This window comes from Columba livia, chromosome 14 (assembly GCF_036013475.1).
Source record: "Columba livia isolate bColLiv1 breed racing homer chromosome 14, bColLiv1.pat.W.v2, whole genome shotgun sequence".
Lineage (NCBI taxonomy): Eukaryota > Metazoa > Chordata > Aves > Columbiformes > Columbidae > Columba > Columba livia.
The window spans coordinates 8,049,511-8,070,015 of NC_088615.1; the positions used below are offsets into that span (position 1 = coordinate 8,049,511).

General features: G+C 40.2%; 1 protein-coding gene across 1 annotated transcript; it reads left to right on the top strand.

The window, feature by feature from the left end:
* The first annotated feature begins 322 nt into the window (after positions 1-322).
* Positions 323-18,194, top strand: GFPT2 (glutamine-fructose-6-phosphate transaminase 2). The gene is made up of 19 exons (XM_065029884.1): positions 323-466; positions 5,304-5,411; positions 6,029-6,127; positions 6,787-6,912; positions 7,491-7,549; positions 8,039-8,173; positions 9,567-9,628; positions 11,191-11,270; positions 11,551-11,668; positions 12,353-12,516; positions 13,054-13,149; positions 13,253-13,350; positions 13,687-13,807; positions 14,119-14,276; positions 14,413-14,527; positions 15,131-15,258; positions 15,977-16,144; positions 16,574-16,735; positions 17,330-18,194. The coding sequence occupies exons 1-19, from the start codon at positions 460-462 to the stop codon at positions 17,372-17,374; spliced, it is 2,049 nt and encodes a 682-aa protein (XP_064885956.1). The 5' UTR covers positions 323-459; the 3' UTR covers positions 17,375-18,194.
* The last annotated feature ends 2,311 nt before the right edge of the window (positions 18,195-20,505 follow it).

A 20,505-nucleotide genomic window follows, 5' to 3' on the forward strand; every position in this document is an offset into this window, starting at 1 on the left:
TCGGTCCTGCCTGTGCAGATGGAGCTGGCTGCTGAGGGCGAGTTTCTAAATGCTTGTGGCCGAAAAGGCTGGACAACAGTGGCCTGTTTCCCCCGCCAAGTTCGGAGAGGGAGTGTCCGGCCCCTCCGCCTCAGCACGGGCCGCTTCGCCTCCGTGTGCGGAGCCCGCCGGACCCCGCAGCCCTCGGCGGCCCCCGGAAGGGTTGAGCTGGGTAAGCGTGCGCGGCCGCCGGGGCAGCGCTGGGCCGGGAGCTGGGCGCGCACCGCCGCTGCCCCCCGCCCCCGGGCCGCCTCCGTGCCGGGCTCAGCCCCCGCCGTGCAGCCGCTCCCCGGCCAATGAGCAGAGAGACAGGGGCCGAGCCGGCCGCGCTATAAGAGCCGAGGAGGCGGCGGTGGCTGAGTGAGGCTGTCGGGCGAGAGTAGCGCTTCCTGTCAGCGGGACGGACCGTGTGGCGCGACCATGTGCGGTGAGTGACGGGGCCGTGGGCAGCGCGTCCCCGCCGCCCGTCAGGGGCCATGGGCAGCTCGGCCCCGCCGCAGCCCTTCTCCCTCCGGCCGGGACGGAGCTGGGTTCATCGCCGGCCGTGGCGGGGTTCGCTGGTAGGAGCGGGGTGCCCGGACAAAGCGGCTGCGCCTGCGTCCGGCCGCCCCTCTGCCGGGGTGCGGGACGAGGGCTGCTCGGAGGTGTCGGGCTGCTCTGCGGTGACTGCGGGTCCCGGGGCTGCGGAAACTCGACGTTGTTGCACCCACAGCGGGTTTTCGGGACCCTGTTTTGTGGGGGTGGGAAGGGGGAAGACCGGCTCTTGCGGTGCTGGCAGGTAAAGGTGAAGCTCCTCCGTCTGCCTTCTCCTACTGAGGGAAGGTGAGGGCCTTTCGGTTCCCGAAGCCTCGTCTCTCTGTGTCTGCCGTGTCACTCGGTCTGGTGACGGGAAAACCTCCCGTTCCCTGCCCGGGGGTATCTGGGCTGCACTGTTAACCTTTGCTCCGGGTCCAGATGCCTCAGTGCATCACTGCTTGGGCTGATAGACATGCTTCTCGATGCCCTTGGCTCTCTCTTTCCTAATCCAGGACAAGGGATTAGTTGTGACTCATTTCCCAGCTGTGGCGATGGGAAGTTTGTGGTTTTCAAACAAAGGTTGTGGAGGAGCTTAATTCTTATTCACCTTCCTTTATCTAATAAAGATGCGATGGTGAAGATAATACCCACATTGTGTATACAATTGCTTTGGATCAGATTGAAATAAAAGCATGGGTTCAGAAGCTGCTATTGCAATGTACTTTAATTATGGAGAAAAATTTAGTGAAACTTTACCTGTCCCTTCACCGGTGGCTCCGCTCAGCTCTGGAGGGATACTTTTGTTGGAAGTAGAAAAATTTGTGCTTGTACTGCTTAGCTGTCGTGAACAAAACCTCTTTTGTGAGATGCAGACTGAAAGTGAGTTGAGTTGCTGTTCCCAAAAATGGACTTTCTGAAGGAGGTATCTTCCCTGCCTCCACATCCTCAGAAAGAGCAAGGAGTCCAGGAAGCCTCTTTCACTTGAATGGAAGCGTGAGGTGATACCGTTTGAGCTTCTACGTGACAAACTCCGTGTCTTCTAAACAAAACCCCTTCAGGTGCGAGACTTGGCTCAGTGCCTAAGCAAACCAAAGGCATTGGCGGCAAGCGCTAAGCAGTGAGACATGTAATGGGAGTATCAGAAATCTGGCTTATCTGGGCTGTATATTGATTGGGAAATGAGAGTGTTAACTGTTAAATGAGTTTGGTAAACCGGTATTGGGGTGGAGCAACTGACTCATTAGGAAATGGCAAAGAGAGCAGCAGATCATGAAGTGCAGGGAGAGCAGTGCTAGTGTTCTTCCCATCAACATTTGGAAACCTTTTATGTGACATTTGTTATCATGAAAGATGTCCCACGTATTCCTTGCTATGCTGATCTGCTCTAGGAAGTGCAGGAGTTCTTGAGGTTACAACCAACAGTTTCTAAGTTACTTTTTTGTTTGTTTTTATTTTTGCATATCTTCCCAGGTTTAAGTGTTGAAATTATGTCCTGTTATGTTTTCCCTGGCTTTAGGTAGCACATGAAGATTTAAACCCATTGTTTTCTGTTTTGAAAATACATAGGTCATTAAATACTGCCATAAACTTGCCATTTAGGAAACAGACTTGAGATGTTAACACACATGTAAGAAGATACTATAGCAAAAGTGTGCAGGTTTAAAACTGGGATAAGGTGGTCTTAAACTGATGATTTTTAAATCAAAATTAATTTTGTCAGGATATGAGGTTGAGACCAGGACTGTCTCCAAGCTAAGTTTCTGTGATCAACAGTGTGCTTACCCCAACAGAGGCTTCCTTTTATTTAAAAAACATAATTAATTCTGTTCAAACTCCAAGTATAGGCTGCCCCCTTCTTGATTTTGGGGAAGTTTTGCAATTGCAAGAGTTCTTGTGGATTTTTCCCACAAAAAGTACTCAATTAACTTTTCTTGGCACTCTGCTTGCAGTCTTAGAAGGGGAAGGGGAAACTCTAAAGTCTTGATGTGCATGTAAAAGGAGAGCCTTGCTGTCAGTGTCTGCACCTGATTAAAGTTGGCTTTAGCAGTGATTTAACAACCTTCTGAGTGTGTGATTCTAAAGGTAAGCCATACATGACTGATCTAGCTCTATGCAAACTCTGTAATTATGGAAAATTATAAACTAGATTTAGCATTAAGGTCAAGAGAGCAATGCCGTAGTAAAACACTTCTTTAATGCTTTCATTGGATTCGATGTTTGTATGTATGACTTAGGAAAGTATTTAGTTGCTGATGTTGTGCTGACAGATAAACTTTACCTTACTTGATACATATAACTTCAGCATTGCATTAGCTTAGAGACCATTTGAGTCTTCCTTGGGGAAGAGAGATGGAAGCTCTGGAACTGGCATCTAATAGCTTGGGGAGGACATTATAAAGTAACTTTGAGCATCACAAAACTCTCTTATCGTAAGTATGATTCAACGAAGGTTCAGTCATATTGGGTTGCTTCCAGAGGGAATTAAGCTACAAGAAGTCTTTATCAAAACTTGTTTCTACAGGGGTTGAGCAATGTGCTTTAAATCCAGCCAAAATGATGACCGAGTAGTGAAGAAAATATGCAAGTGGATAAATCATGAAACAGAAGATTACTAAAGAAGTGGTGCTGAGAGTGAGATTTATTTCCTTTAACTGAAAGAGTTTATAATATATTCCTTCAGAAGTGAGGCTGCAGCTATTGCCTTCATTGTAAATGGCCTCTGGTGACTTCTGCATCTCCTGATTTACGTGTGTGGAAGCACAGCTCAAGTTCCCTGGAAACAAGGATCTTTTTAACAATTGCAGCACACTGGTAGCATTGTAAGGATGGTCCCGAAGGAAGGTTTTTCCTGGAGCTCTGTGTAGTAAAAGATGCCACATGGAACATACAAGGCTGATGCATCTTAAATACATTGTGAAATCTGGCCTAAAAAGTAGAGCTGGATGTGAAATGAGGTGTGTAGCAATGTTTTGGAATGATGTTGAGAAATTTATATTGAAGAAATTGAAGAATGCTGCTCTTGAGGTTCGTGGTTAGTGCCAGAGAACGGTAAATATCTGTCTGGAAAAATGATCAAGAAGCTCTCAGCCTAAGGTGACTGTATATAACCTGAGGCATTATTTTTCAAAGTGTCCATGAAAAACAGTATTTAGCTGTTCAAATTCCCAAATACTTCCTTAAGTGCAACTATTGTCTTAATATCTCCATTAATGTTGGACACTCTAGAAATAATTAGACTGGGCTCCTCATAAATCTCACTTGTGTAGCAGAAAAGTGCTTTCCACCCTTTAATCCTTCCAAGATAAATTCAGAGAACAGTGTAATAGTCTCTTTAGTCTCACTGTTGAATCAACAGTATTAATGACTTAAGACCGGTGGAGTAACTGGATTCGCCGCAATATTTATAAGGGAGATTTACTGGTGTATCATTAAACAGCTTCTTCACAACAGCCATTTACAGTTCAAAAGCCTTAATTGAAGGGGAAGAGGGTGTTAAATTTCAAACAAAGGCTTTATTTAAAACACTTGCTTGTCTGAACTGCCTATCTGTTGAACTCTTAAGTCTGGTTTTTGCTCACTGAAGTCTCCAGTCCTGACTTGTTGCTTGGAGAAACTCTTGAAACAGTGAAATTAGATGCTTCTGTTTGATTGGGGTACAGATGATGAGACTTAATAAAAAGGCCTATTCTATCCTTATAAATGCAGAAATCCTATCAAGAGCAGTAGGCAAAGGAATGGTTGTGTTTTCCTTTGCAGGTGACCTTTTTATTACACCTTTTCTAAAGATAAAACAGCACACCCAAACTCTTTCTAATGAAAAAAACACTTGTGTAGTATAGCCTTCAAAAAAAAAGCAACCAAACTGGGGTGGGGGGAAACCATCCCCAAAGCTAAAAAAGCCGTGTCTTGGTTGATCTTGGTTGATGACTGGTCTGTTGAGGAGCAGAGGGGTCAGGGCTGCAGACTCTTGCAGGCTCTGTTTGCCCAGCAGACAAGGAGGGAGTTCATGTCCCTGCCCCGGCGGCTGTGCCAGCGCTGACCTGATGGGCGAGCAGAGGAATCTGGTGTCACCAGCCGGGTTTGGCAGGCGGCACAAAGGGGGAACGCATGGTTTTTGGGTGATCCTGGTTTTGTGTTTTCTCTTTCTTTCCTTTGTTGTCCTATCCTTTTGACTTCTACCCTTTCTTTGTTTTTCTTCTCTATTTTCTTGCTGCTGAAGTGACTATTGTATACAGGATTAAGCTGGAGCCTTTCAGAAATAGATGCCGTGCGTCGTACCTACCCGTGGGTATTTAAGGCCATGACTTCGATTACAAAAGTCTCCTTGTGTTAGTACTGGTGAATATATTCCTTCTTTGAATGTCTGGGTTTAGATCTGGATATGAAATAGATCACAATGTTCCCGTTTTCATCTGCGGTTTTCATGAAAAGTAGATTTTATTTTTTTTTTAGGCTCTCTCAACTGTTTAACTCTTGGTAGGTAACATGAGGGGAGTGAAACTGGCCAGGAAAGCATCTGTGTTGCGTGGTGAAAATAAGGGTCCTGATTCCTTTACTGTATTTGAATTCTTTCCATTTAAAAATCCAGTAGGAAGAATTGTACTAAAGAGGAGGTTGGATCCCCCTAGGACCTCGCTGTGATACTGGTTTTTAAGACCCTTTAAAATGAGTTTGAAGGGATGCAAACTCAAACAAAAAAAAAAATCTTTGCCTCTCTTTCACCCCCTTCCTCTTTTCTCTTTGAACAGGAATTTTTGCTTATCTAAACTACAGAGTGCCTCGGACTCGAAAGGAAATATTTGAAACCCTGATAAAAGGATTACAGAGGCTGGAATACAGAGGATACGACTCTGCAGGTACGTACGTTAACGCAATAAATTCATTTTAGCGACCAATAGCTGCTTATGTGACTTTCTGGATACTTTCAACTTCTGCCTGTTGGATTTTTTTTTTTTTTATCCTGCAGATTAAAATATCAGAACTAATTACCTTGATTCTTGGAGTTTCTTCCATCAGGACTTGACTGTTTAGCTCTTTAATCAGATGGTGGTTGAAGCTTAGTTCACCTAAGCAAAGCAAACAGGGCATGGGGAAGGCGACCTCCATACAGGGTCATGTAGTTTGTGCCTCAGCCTTTTTTGTGCATGGGAGTCCCAGTGAAAGGATGAGGAAGATTAACCTTGTCTTTAAATTTGAGTTGGCTGATTTCATTGGGCAAAACATATCAGTCTATCCTTGAGCAAAATTTGAGATGGCTCATGCGTATTTTCATCTATGCAGTGGATATAGACTTTATCTGGTTTGATTTGAGCATACACAGACATAGGGACAGGCTTCAAGCCCATCCCTTTGAAGGATAATTTTAAAATAATTGTTTCACTAGTGTGTGTTTGTCTGTATGGATTTTCTCAGCCTTTTTCAATCCAGTGAATTTTGTGCTTTAAATAACACTTGTGACTGTCCTACATTGTAGGAGTGGCAATTGATGGAAATAATAATGAAGATAAAGAAAGGTTCATCAAACTGGTTAAGAAACGAGGAAAAGTAAAGGCCCTGGAAGAAGAGTTGTACAGTAAGTGCCTTTAAAATTACCCCTTTACTTTGGTCTACAAGTCTGATATCATCTGCATCTCAGCAGAAAGTCAGACCATGAAATTACAGTTATGATTTTGTACTGGAAGTAACTGTATGGTATAATGCAATGGCAGTTAAATTATTTGTGCCCCCCAAACCTGCACTTGAAAAGCAAGCTGATCTTTAGGTGTAGTGCTGTGAAGTTATCAGCTTGCTCCTCCCTCTTTTGATTGCTCCATTGTTCAAGACCTGGGCTCCCTTTGTGCTTTACTGGAAAGATTTTTGTGCTTGGTAGCTGAAATGTCAAAACATGGACTCTGACAGAATTTACAACCATTTAAGCAGCTGGCTGTCTTCACAATCTGCTTTATGCAGTGCTTCCATCTGTGAAGAACTGAAGTTGTGTTTTAGTACGTTTACATTATGATTTGTAGTGATGTGCTCCATTAGCTGTTGGTATTGGCTGAAAATGCTTAAGTCTTGGCAAACAAAGTTTTAACCACAGTAGCTTGAACTATCTGAAGTGTAATGTAAAGAAAGCAAATGGTTTAAAAGAAAGCCAGAAGATAACTGTAAGAATTCTCTTTGTGTTTTACTAGTTATGTGTGTGTGCGATTCAACTTTAAATAGTCAGTAAACTGAGTTTCTTGTGTATAGAACAAGATGACCTGGATTCAAAAGCAGATTTTGAAACACATTTTGGAATTGCTCATACCCGCTGGGCGACCCATGGAGTACCAAGTGCAATAAACAGTCATCCTCAGAGATCAGATAAAAGGAATGGTATGTAATCTCTGGAACTGGATGAATCTGAAATGGTTGAACCCACATAGTACATACGCAGTCTCTTCTTATGAGCGTCGTGATATCTGTTTTTTTATACTAGGGCTAAGCTGTTGCTATTCTATCTGGGTTAGACACTCTAACAATAAAATAGCCTCTTGTGAGGCTAAAGTAAAACTGTAAAAGATTAATGAGGTCTGGTTTCTGAAAAGTGATGCAAGTTAGTCAAAGGCCAACATTCTTGTTTTAAAAGGTAAGACTGAAAATGTAAGTGCATCAATATTATCTGGGCTGGAAAAGGGAGATTTCATATGGTTTTTCACTTGAGATGACTTGGTGATGTTCTACTGGGTGTCAGTTAAAACTGTCTTGATGATTTGGAACAATCTCCATATGCCTTCAGAATTTGTAATCTTCTTTCTGTTGTCCATGTTATGATAAACTGTAGGTCTGAAAGCTATAGCAGATAGTTTCTAGTGTACTTCTAAGCTTTTTTCCCTCTAATTTTGTGTTCTGAGTTAAATATCTTAATTCTCTGTTACTGATGTGTGTGTATATATTTTTTTTTTTAATTTTAGAATTTGTTGTTATCCATAATGGAATCATCACAAATTATAAGGACCTGAGAAAGTTTCTGGTGAGTCTATGGCAACTTGATTCTAAAACTAGAATGTTAATGCCCCACCAACTACTGTCAGATCTTTCATGACTTTGTTGGAATCTGAATTCAAGTGTCTTGGTATCATCTATAAAGTAGTAGCATGAAGAAGTCTGCCTAATAATAACACACAGGAGCTGATGAAGTGCAATATATTCTAAATGCAAAGTACTTATGAGTAGAGAGCAATTTGCACTCAGCTTCTTGGAGAGGGCATGTGGAGTGGAATCCCTCCTGTCTCTTGTTGCTTGACAGATGCTACGCAAGTCTCACTACATGTCTTATTACAATATTTTGGAAAGAGTAGCTGTGACAGGATAAGTCTTTATATTTTGTCGGTAGTGATATGTATCCACTAGTCCAGCATTGTGTTCCAGGCAGTCTGTCTTCCTGTGCAGTTCTGCTGGGAGGCAGCTGGAAAGCTCTTCAGTATTTCTTGCCTTCTTACTCTTCTGTATGGTATTTCAGGAGAGCAAAGGCTATGAATTTGAATCTGAAACAGATACAGAAACAATCCCCAAATTGATCAAATACATGTATGACAACAGAGAGAGTGAGGACACCAGTTTTTCAGCCTTGGTAGAAAGAGTTATTCAACAGTTGGTAAGTGGGAAGCTCCTTTTTTCCTCTACTACAGTATAAGCTATTTGTGTAGTTCCTTAGTATACTGCATTCAGATACTGTGGGAGTCCTGAGAAGGTGCTGTGAATGATGCTTTTGGCCTCTAAACAGTGCTTAGTAGACCAAGAAATTAAAATTTTGGAAACTTCCAAGGCTTTTCAATGATAAACTTTTAAATTGCAATGTTTATTGTTTGGTGGTTTAGGTTTTGTTTGTTTGTTTAAATGAAGTTATCACATTTTTTTAATAAAGCAGCTTAATTAAAGTTGTGGGAGCCTCTGGGAGTTGAAATCTCTTATAAATGGCAGTGTGTTCTTAAAGGCTATTCTGATCATGTTAGAACACTGCTGTGATTCAAGTTTGTCTAATAATGTGCCTTGGCTCCCATATTTGGAAACAGATCAACAAGCTGTACTGATTCATGGTGTAGCTGGTTTCCAAACTGTCAAGTGGGAATCTACTGTTACTTAGTATACCAACGCTTAAAAACTTCGATAGCTGCATTGCAAATGTGGAGAAAGCTCACTTTGTTTCCTTCCCCAGGCTCCGGGCAGATGTTTTCCCTCCCCTTCCTGCAGTTTCTTATACTCTTCTCACCTCCCCTTGCTCCTGTAAAGCAGCTCTGTGGGATTCCCTTAGAGCAGGGCTGGAATGCACACGCAATAGAGGCCTGTGTGGGTCAAGAGGGAATAGTGGTGCTGGCACCCAGTTGTGGGGAAGGGTGACTTCAGGTGACAGATCAGAGCAGCCTCAGCCTGGAGTCCTGTGAGAGGAGAGAACGTGACCATCTCTTTTCTCTTTGCAAAGTTGGTGGGGGCTTTTGCTCCTTCTTTTGGAATACTCCTCAAATTTGCGAACTGCGTTAATACTATAGAGTACTTGGTTGTGTGTTCCTGTTTTTGTTCTGGTGTTGTGGATTTTCTGTTTTTCTTTCTTTCTAATACATTATTGGGAATTTGCTGCTTAAACTAGAAGTACTAGCTTTGACATTTTAGCTAAAAATGCACAATGAAATGCAGCTACATGCACATTCTTATTAAAAGTCTTTCTAAAAGTAAACACCTAACAGTTTTCATGTTGATTACCCATAACATCTCAGAGATTTTTGTAACCACACATTAGAAGGTATTGGTTTTATTTGTAAAGAGAGACACTCCTCATCCTTCAGCCCTTGCACTGTTAAGTGTATGTTGGCTTGTTCTGCTCTGACCAATTCCTTTAAAGGTCTGCCCTCCAGGGAGAGATTCCTGATAGCAGTAAAGAGCTTTCCTTCACAGCCTCCTCAGGAAGAGGGGCCCCAGTTTAATGAGATGCAACTAATTGAGATAAGTTGTTTAGGCATTTTCTTCCTCTCTTCTGTTTGCATGGTATCCAGGAAGGTGCTTTTGCATTGGTTTTCAAGAGCATCCATTACCCAGGTGAAGCTGTTGCTACCAGGTTAGTAAAAGTCCGTTTTATACATAATTCATGCCCTTTTTTTACATTAAAAATAGTAATAGCATCTCTTAAAGACCCAAATACTGATGTTTAAAGTGCTTACTTAACCAGAACTCAAAAGGTAGGTAGATGCACTAGCGGAATCCCTGTGAAGTGCAGCAAAACTCTGCTGAGCGTTTCTTCAACTGACTATTAAATATAACTTAATTTGAGATGTGCTGACTGCAAGTCACAGAATTTCCAGAGGCTTCTGTTGATTCTCTGTAATCTTTTACTTGTTTTTTTTTTTTAATAATTAGCTGTGACTACTCACTTTTTGAGGATGCAAAGACAGTAGTGAAAAGTAATCGGATGATGTTTTCTTGTGTTGTGCAAATACACTTCTGGTTGGAGATTATCCAAATGACACACTCAGAAGAAAGTACCACTGACAAACTTATTCCCACAGTCTGTCCTTTTTCCTGTTACAGTGTGTCAATAAAAGAAGCTCAGTGTATCTTCTGTTTCTAAAGCTGTATTAAGAGTGTGCTAATAGTTTTTCTGTATGTAAAATGGGAGGGAAAGGGTTCAATTTTACTTCACATTGAATAAAGACACAGAAGTATGTTCAGGTTCATTAAAAAGCCATCATACTAATAGCTTATACAAATAGTGTTCTATAGCTGTCATAGCATTTATGAGGGTTTTCTGTGTAAGTTCTGCTTTTATTTATGACTTGGAAAACAACTTTCAGGAAATGTAAAGATATTAAAGTAGCAAGTGAAGTAGCTTTGGGAATAAAGACTGTTTTATACTACAATCAAAAAGCCCATTGCTTTTGGGGCCTAAAATAGGGCTATATTAAAACTGTGAAAAAGCCAACTGTACCTCTCTAACTGGAGAACATCTTCTGAAGTGAACTATTCTATATGTGGCTCAGGTTTGGATTTTTAGGAGCGAAGGGATTAAGAGAAGCTAAATTTGTAATCTAAGGTGTTGGAGGGTAAATTACTCTTTTATTCCTGTGAGTCTGGTGGTGTGGTTTTTTGTTTTTTTTTTTTTTATGAAGCTCTTCAATATGGCACATGATACATATAATTACAAAATTATCTTGGTATTCTACAGTTTCAGAGATGCAGTTGACATTTCTGAGTTTAAAAGGCTAAAAGGTGGAACAGTGTTTCAGTAGTGAAGAGTGATAGAGCTTATTGCTGGCTCACTTTAGAGGCAGGGTAAGCTGTGTTTAAAAACGGTATTCAAAGTGATGCCTGTATTAAGCTGTTTTGAAATTAGTGGAAGGAAAACAACTACTTCATATACATTTTCCTCTACCTGGATGTAGTTCATGGGGAAAGAATCATCAAGGCATATGATGCTCATTCATATAATAATATTTTGTGAATCTTACAGAAACAAACAAAGTTTATCTAGCTCCTGCCATTTAATGGCTTTAGGATCAGGGTTGAGAAGGATCTTACTATTTGGGAACCTAGATGGGATATTGCCTTTCAACTTCACATATGTCCTTTGACTTCTTTGTATGCAACTTTCTCTTTATAAACTTGTGTGTTTTCTCTTTGTAGGAGAGGAAGTCCATTGCTCATTGGGGTTAGAAGCAAGTACAAGCTCTCCACTGAACAGATTCCTGTTTTATATGGAACATGTAAGTTGAGAAATCCTATTACGTTATTTTTAAGAGCTAAAATTATTTTTACTTTACGATTAGAAATTAGGTTAATTGGTCTTTGTACTATCAAGCTACTAGCTGGTGCCCCAAATAACTTCTTAGTTAAGGATATTTTATTTTTATACTACATAGTTCTTGTAAAATTCCCATTCCCCAAAATACTTGCATAATCGTGATACCTTGAACCTGTATAGTCTATAACCTCTAACTGGAACAGACCTGCTTTTGCTTTTAAAGTGTCTCATTTCTTTAATAGGCAACATTGAGAATGTGAAGAACATATGCAATTCCCGAGTGAAACGACTGGACAGCTCTACCTGTCTTCATGCTGTTGGGGATAAGGCAGTAGAATTTTTCTTTGCTTCGGATGCAAGGTAGTGAGAGTACTTAAATGCTTCTCAAAATATTGTTTTTACTTAGAAGTAAGATAGCTCTGGAAATCTTATTCTGTCTTGCTGCTGTACAATTGTCTTCTGATAGGACAGCTTCCAATCCAGGTAATTTAATAAAACCTACAGGCTCAGGTACTTGAAAACTCTGGAGGTTTGACATCAGCATTCGAACTGTAAATATCTGTCAATTGCAGATCTCTATGTAAAATAAAACCAGTGTAGGAATGTAAGTTCCATACAAATAGACACTATCAGCTGAGTATTTGGGCAGAATATAGGTTAGTCTGGGTTTGGGCATTTTAATCCAGCTATCAGAGGAGGAAATAGTGGTGGTGTTCCAAACTTAGCAGTAACCTGGACATCAGGTACACATTTGTCTCTCTCAGAAGCAAGATCCTGACCTTAGGGGTCCAGCAGAGACCCTGGAAGGCAAGATCCAATCAGCAGGAGCTTGCTGATGTGAGATGCTGTGTGTGGTTCCTGTGAGAGTGCAGGAGGAGCAGCAGATGGAGCCATTTCCTTTGCGATGGCTCTATCTAGTTATATCCAAAAGGAAGATAAAAGGGGGGCTGGAAGTGTGATGTGGTGTAGTTGATTGCTTTGGGGAGTGCTGCTACCAACTCCAACTGACATGTCAGGTTTGTCTTGCTTCTGTTTCTACTGTAGTGCTATCATTGAGCACACCAACAGAGTAATTTTTTTAGAAGATGATGACATTGCAGCAGTAACTGATGGGAAGCTTTCAATACACCGTCTCGAGCGTTCAGCTAGTGATGATCCTTCCCGGGCCATCCAAACCTTGCAGATGGAATTGCAGCAAATCATGAAGGGTGGGTTGAAACATCTGTAAATCGGAATCATTAAATATAAATAATTACTGAATGTTTTTGTAGTAGATAAGGCAGAAAACTGCCAATTTGTTGTGAAAATGAGCTGATATTATTTGTACTGTGAGCTGGCAATTCCAAGCTTTAAGACCAAGTGAAGACAGGTAGTATGGGACCCTGCCCACTTCTAGCCTTGGGAAGGTCCTAGATACTCCATCTCAACATGGAGTGAAAATATAAATAATGTTAACGTGTTGTTGAAGTTGTTGGCAAACTTTGTAAACTAAGAACTGAAGTGGAACAGAGAAGTTTATTTTAAAAGGGGTTCAGTTACTTTGTCAGTGTTGGGAAATGAAACCAACCTAATAAAGAGAACTACCAGTCCATTCTTTCTTCTCACCTATTCCTAAGCTTAAGCTAACAAGGTCAAATTAGCATGCTACCACAGGTCATCTTAAAAGTCATCTCTTTGTAACTGTAATAGGCTTTAAATTGCAAACCGTGTACCTGAGTATTACCGTGTAATGTTTTTCTCAACAGGTAACTTCAGTGCATTCATGCAAAAGGAAATTTTTGAGCAACCGGAATCAGTTGTCAATACGATGAGGGGCAGGGTGAATTTTGAGAGCAGCACAGGTAACTCAGAACAGGCATTCAGGTTGCACTAAGCCTGCAAATTTTGCATGTATTAACTAGAAAACAACATACTCCATTGATATGCTTGTTTGTTTGTTCACAGTTCTGCTGGGGGGCCTGAAGGATCATTTGAAAGAAATCAGAAGATGCCGAAGATTGATCATTATTGGCTGTGGCACCAGTTACCACGCTGCAGTAGCTGTATGTTCAGCCTTAGCTAAAATGCTTCTGGTTGCTGGGGTTTTAGACAACAGCTCTTCATCTGCTTTTTATTCTATATCTTAAACTTTGCCTTTCATTGAGCCATCTCACCCTTTTACTTAGCTTTCCTTGGTGCCACATTCCTTATTAATGTTCCAGTGGTGTTACCTGCTATGCTGGAAATTAACTTTTTTCACCTCGTTTTTTGAAGCTCTAAGTGAGCTGCAATTATCAACTTTTGTAATAAGAATCTGTTTAGATTATCACTCATTCTTAAGATGTCAAGACTTTTATGTGTGGCAATATTAATAAATATTGTGTGCTGCTTGAATACAGACTCGACAAGTATTGGAAGAATTAACTGAATTACCAGTGATGGTGGAACTTGCTAGTGACTTCCTGGATAGAAACACACCTGTATTCAGAGATGACGTGTGCTTTTTTATAAGTCAGTCAGGTGAGCTGCTCTTACTGCTTCTCTTCAGTGGAGTGAAAACTGTAGAGAAATACAAAATCCAATTATTTATTACTTGTTGCATGTTTCAAAGGAAGATGATGGTTAATGGGCCAGGTTTGTCTTGAATAAAAATTTTTCCGACTTGATTCAAAGTTATAGATAGCGAGTGAGTGCTGAAATATTGTTTTCAGTTGCATTTTGCATTGTGTGAGTGCAGTTATTTAGAACACACTTGTGTAGAATTTTCATGCTTTTCAGGAATCATTACTATCCTCTTGTCAGCTGAAAGGCAAAATGTAAATGTTTTCCAGGTGAAACTGCGGATACACTTATGGCCTTGAGGTATTGTAAAGAACGTCGTGCTCTAACAGTTGGCATCACAAACACAGTCGGAAGCTCAATATCCAGGGAGACGGACTGCGGGGTACATATCAATGCAGGACCCGAGATAGGTGTGGCAAGCACAAAGGTAATTACTGTTCAGTGTTTGACTTTCATACATCACCCCTGTGGAATCCAATTAAACTTTTAATGGTAGCACTTCAAACTGAGATCATACTCACTCTCTGCAGATCTAGCTGCTGAATGGTTTGTTTTGTCTGCAGGCTTATACGAGCCAATTCGTCTCTCTTGTAATGTTTGGCCTAATGATGTCTGAAGATAGGATTTCCCTGCAGAAAAGGAGACAAGAAATCATTAGTGGACTAAAGTCACTGCCAGGTATTTTGATATTTTGGGACTGAGGAGGGATAGGGGATGTTGTTTAATGGGCAATGTAAAATACTGCTTTGGGATGTTTCTTTCTTAAGTTTCACTCTCCCCCTCCTCCTGAAAGGTGGGCAATACTAGAAAAGTGGACTTTTAGTTTCTGCACCATTTGACAATTTTACAAGTACCCTTCCAAGAAACTTGGCAGGAAGATCAGAATTTTCATGGGTTCAGTTTTCTCATTACAATAAGGTAGTTTTGTATGAGCAGTATTACTTGATCTCCTAAATTGATTATTTGAAATTGTTAAAGCATTTCACTTTAAATCAGGGTAGATAAAAGGAAACTAATTCAAGGTGACTTTAAAACAGGCGTTCACGACATGAACACTGGTATGAGCACTGGTTAAACCGATAGTTGCTTTAAATTTCTTACTGTAAATAAGACTGGAGAAAAGCCTCCTTAAACCGCAGGCAAAGGTGCAAAGTTAATGGTTGAATTATGTTAAGCATATTTGTTCTAATAGCTCATTGGAACATCTTACTACAAGCAAACTATTTTTTTCCAATTAAAAAAGGGGGGATTTCCATATGTGCTTTTTATGTTCTGCAATAGAGATGATTAAAGAAGTCTTGTCCTTGGATGAGAAGATACATGATTTGGCTCTTGAACTGTACAAACAAAGATCACTGCTGGTTATGGGTCGTGGATATAATTATGCCACTTGTCTGGAAGGAGCTCTGGTAGGAACTTCTTAATATTGTTGGATGTTATTTCAAATGAGCTTTTGTAGCTTCTGCAACACAGTTTATTTCTAACACTTCATTACAACTAAATTCTGCTGTAGTGAAACTGCTATCTATAACTAAGAGCATTTAGTTCTGTTGGATTGAACAAATACATAAGGTGAACCTAGATACAATACCGGTTTCTTGTTTCTTTCACACATAAATGCAGTTTTTAAGGAGTCTATTAAAAAAAAGACAAGAAACAAACCATTTAAAATGCTGACCCTTTTGAAAATATTTGAAAAAAACAGTGTACTGGTGTTCAAATGAGATGCTGATGCAGGGAATGCATAAATTACGTTATGAACATTCTGTTGGAATGGACCCATAGCAATCTCTCACACAAGTTTGAAATGTTAAAAGTAGACTGAATTAGCCAAGCTTGTGCTGGGTCTTTGGTTCTTAAAATTCCTGTCGATTACTCCATTTCTTTATCTTTAAATGCAGGTGCATGGGCAAGCTCTCCTTCCACCAGCAGCCTGCTGGAAATCCCAGCAGACAAGCTTGGCTGTTTTCACAGTTAACTCATCTTTGAAAATACCATCTTGATACTGTGTGTCTGTATTTAAGTGTCAGATGTGCAGCCTTGCTGTTTTGCTTCTTCTGGCTTTAATTTCTCATCCCATTTACTGGTAACTTCATGTTGGGTGGTTTGTCTTTTTGTTGGTTTTAGAAAATAAAAGAAATCACCTATATGCATTCTGAAGGTATCCTGGCTGGTGAGCTGAAACATGGGCCGCTAGCCCTAATCGATAAACAAATGCCTGTAATCATGGTGATAATGAAGGATCCTTGTTTCACCAAGTGCCAGAATGCCCTGCAACAAGTCACTGCTCGACAGGTAAGCTGTTGAGCTAATGCAATGTCATAGGGAAAGAGATTGTTTGTGTTGTATTGCTGCTGACTGTACCTCAGAAAAAATGATGCATTTGTGATATTTTTCCTAATTATTAAGTTATAAATAAGATGCTATATCTGCATTGTAGGTTGCCATTAAAGATTAACACCAGAAGTGAAAACTGACTGGGGGGGGGGGATGGTTTGTTTGGCTTTTTTTGTTTGGTTTGAAGCAAATGGAATAACATTAAAACTCCAGAAAGCTGAAAACATTTGAGTCTCACAAACCAGTGAATGACAAAAGTCATTATGCAAGACTGGCAGTTGTATTTGTTAGCTACCTAAGTGTCTTCAAACATACTACAGGCACACTCTGGACCAATATTTTGAAGCAGTTCTAAGCCAGCTTAACACTGCCAAATTTTATTTTCAGGGTCGTCCAATCATTTTGTGTTCCAAAGAAGACACAGAAAGCTCAAAATTTGCCTACAAAACCATCGAGCTGCCTCATACAGTTGACTGCCTTCAAGGAGTCTTGAGTGTTATTCCTCTCCAGTTGCTTTCGTTCCACCTGGCTGTTCTCAGAGGATACGACGTAAGTGCTTTCTATGTTTAGCACTCTAGTTAGTGTGGTTTTGAACTTCCTCCGACCAGTACAGTGAGACACCCAGTTATATGGCACATCTAACAAAGAGCTGTGGTAGTGGGGCCTACAGCAACTGTGGTAGTAGAGGCAGCATTTCAGTGATGATTCTTCGGCTTTATACTTCTTTCATTGGTATCCTTCTAAAAAAAAAATAAACATAATTTGCTTGGTTTGAGGGAAGATAGGACTTTTTCGGATAACTAGATCTTAAAATGTGATATTGCACTTAAATGTAAAATAGTTAAGTGCTTTATCCAGCTTAGGTTGTTGATGCTGGCGAGGTGTGTCAGTTGGTAGTGATGACTGCTTTGGAAAATCACTCTGTGCAAAACAAATATGTATTTCTTGTGAGAGTTTTGGAAGCAAGGATGAATTCAACAGTGAGTCATTATCTGCAGATCTGTAGTCTCTTGTGTGTGTTAATGTGTCTAGAATAAAGCAGAACTCATTAGGAAGTCTGAAAAAAGCACACTAAATGAACTATCAAATGCAGAATGTGTGTATTGCTCTGTCAAATACTGAAAGTCTGTCTCTTCATTCTAGGTGGACTTTCCAAGAAATTTGGCCAAATCTGTTACTGTAGAATAAGATCCAAGAACAGCTGATGTTTTTGTCACCAGATGTCTGAGTTACACTTGTAGAAATGTGTTGTTCTGAACTGATAGGTACACGTTTTTCTAAAGAGAATGACAGTGCCAACTGGAAAGTGTCAGAAGGATCTATCTTTCAGCTTTAAAAGCTCTTGATGTGCCTTGTACCCAAGTGCTTTTGCTCACAGCAAATATTCTTCTAAGTCCTGAAATTGCCAAAGAAGATAAAAATTGTTTACACATGGTATACTGAATGAACTTTTCTACTGTGCAATATATATATATATGTACAGCTCTCTTCAGAGTAACTGTGAACATTTTTTTTAGCCTACACTACTTAACTAGTTTTAAAGATATAGTATTTATAACTACAATTGTATAGCTTTTTTTAAGTTATTTTTATAGTACATTACTTATCTGTAGCATGGGTAATGCTCAGAATGTAAGTACTGAGCGTGCTGACACTTGTGTACAGTTGTCAGGGGGTTTTTTTGTTGTTACTTCAGCCTCAAACTGGAACTTTGTCCTTCTTCCTTTCCAGCTTCCCCTCCCCTCTTTGCATCTGTGTTCTGTATTTAATCAGTCTTTAGCAAAGCTCTTCTGTGGCTGCAAATTCCCAACTACATTCTAAAATTCTGCTTCTTTCAACTAAATATTTGAAAAGCAAGAGCAACGTTTTGTTTTGTATGCCACCCCAGCTCTTATTTGCACAACATGTACAGTGCAACAAAATAAGGGAACTGAATGTCTTGCAAGTGGTATTTCTGTTTGAAGAGTGTACAATGAAGTTAAAATGCAATTAAAAGATCATATAATTCTTCTTGTTTCATGTGTTTTCAGTTGTGTTGGGTGGGTTTGTTTGTTTTTAACTTTAGGACTCCATCTCAGGTCTGAACGCAGGTGCAACACCACAGTACTCTGATCCAAGTAGGAGAGAGTGTTCTTCCTTAGTCTTGCCTAAATCCTGGTATCTGAGCGTTTTCCTCTGTTTCTTGGGTTAGTTCTTTCTGCTTTTAATATAGTATCTACACTACAGATATTGGAATATATGTAAAAATACCCAACACCCTATACTACCAAATAAGAGAATACCAAGTACATCTTCAAGCTAGGACTAAAGCCCTGTTTTATTAAGATATATATTTCCAAAAGCACATTTTACTATCTGAACTTTACACACTGAACTGAAGAGTAGTAGGAAACATTTATAAAGCTCAAAGAAATCAGGTAGATACACACATGAAGTTCTCTGCTCATTTGTTATCTTAAAACAGTCAGTAATTTCTGTTTTCTGCATTTTAGTAACTAAATCCTGGGCTAGTAAAGTTTACTTTGTGGGATCCCTCTGCAGGTTTGCTTCTAAATGGAGATGTTTGAATGCTTATGTAGGTTAATAGCTTGAAAATGTTACACTAGCTAGTTGTAATAGGAGCTTCTTACTGGAAACAGCTCTAGTACTTTTTATAACCCCAAATCATAATGAAAAGCATAGTGCTAATCTGACCTAGATGTCAAGTAGATGTAGCTCAGTATCCAACATGTTTTAGTGCGAAGGCCCCTTTTACTGTCTGTCTAGAACAAATAATAGAACAGACAACAATAGAGCAAGACAATCAGTTGCCGTAAAGGACAGCAGCAGGTAGCATCTTGCCTGTGTCCAATTTCCAATTTTGTCTCCAGAGAAATTAATGGGCCACAGAGGCAGCATAAGTCAGTGTGCTAGAAACTCAGGGGAGCTGCACTTTATGGGATGATAGGATCCTAATCCTGTGGGTCTTCCACTCAAAAAAGCCACAGTTAGAGAAAAAAGCATGCAAGGAAAAAAAAAAAGAAATGAAAATAGGAAACAAAAAACCCAGCAAAACTGCAATCACCAGCACGTACCACATCTTGTTAGATGACAAAACAGAAGTACCCCCTGAACTAGGTTCTAGGACCTCCTGTCCCAAACTCAACCACACTGTAGACCAAAGAAACAAGCTAGAACCTCCTCTAGACCCAGTAACTTAGCCAGAACCCACTCTAGACCTGCCAAGTGAGCTAGAACCTGCTCTAAAGTGCACCACCCCCACTCAGAATTCATACCGACTCTAAACATGATGGCACCAACACCACCCTGGCTCTACAACCAACCAACCCAACCTCTGGAACGGACCTGGACTCCAGGGACAGCCCAGGCTCTAGGGCCCCATGTCTAATGTCAACAGCAAGCACATTATTTTCCCCTTTTCAAGTATGGGCATGGGAAGATGCATGTCACTCAGAGGGCTGATATTGTAAGAAAGTTCTTGCAGCGTTGATGAATACCACCTGATCACCCGATGGTAACTTCATTTCAACAGGAATATATGCCAGATAAAGATGGATAATGCCGAAAGGTAGAAGGTTACCCGTTAGTAACATCCTCAACAATGCTCTCTGAGTTTCTAGTACATTACAGAGCACAAATTTAGGACAACAAACTGTCATAGCTTTTCTTTTGAAATAATATTTTTACTAAACTTAGGCTTTTAAACAAAATTAAGGAGCTGGAATATTTTCTCTTAGCTCTCTAAACTATTTGTAACATATTTTTCTCTCCTCTTTATCACTTAATCCCACGCTTACATGGAGTCGCCTACCTTTCCTCATGGTGTGCCCTGCCAAGTGTGCAAATACGCAGCACGAGCCAGAGAGTAACCAACTGTAGCACCGCAGCGTGCACCAGAACACAGAAACGCTCCCTGCCTTCCAAAGGGTCTGTGCTTCCACCAAATGACAGTATTTCTCCCCCCAGGGTATGTGTCACTAACTAGAAAGACTCAACTTTTGCAAAATATTAATACTGCATTGGTATGAAAACGTAACAGAGAAGCTGCTAGAAAATAAATCAAATGTTATTGTCAAATCAAATCTGTGTCTAGAATTAGTACCCTCTTCATATTAAAAAGTGAAGCTATTAAAGGAAACTCACATCATGTAGTCTGTATGATACATTAAATTGATTTATTAAAAACATTTACAAGTGTGGTTTTCTAAAATAATCTATGAGAACAGAAATCACAAAAAGAAAGCTGGTGTTAGTCATAGGAGAGGTGGAAAAATATTTTGAGTTTATTTTTAGCCAGCACCTGTTTCAAAAAACATGCA

Bases quoted from the DNA above. Each gene is read 5' to 3' on its own strand.
- GFPT2 (XM_065029884.1), top strand. The intron at 5,412-6,028 runs GTACGTACGTTA...CCTACATTGTAG, and splicing joins CAGAGGATACGACTCTGCAG to GAGTGGCAATTGATGGAAAT. The intron at 7,550-8,038 runs GTGAGTCTATGG...ATGGTATTTCAG, and splicing joins AGGACCTGAGAAAGTTTCTG to GAGAGCAAAGGCTATGAATT.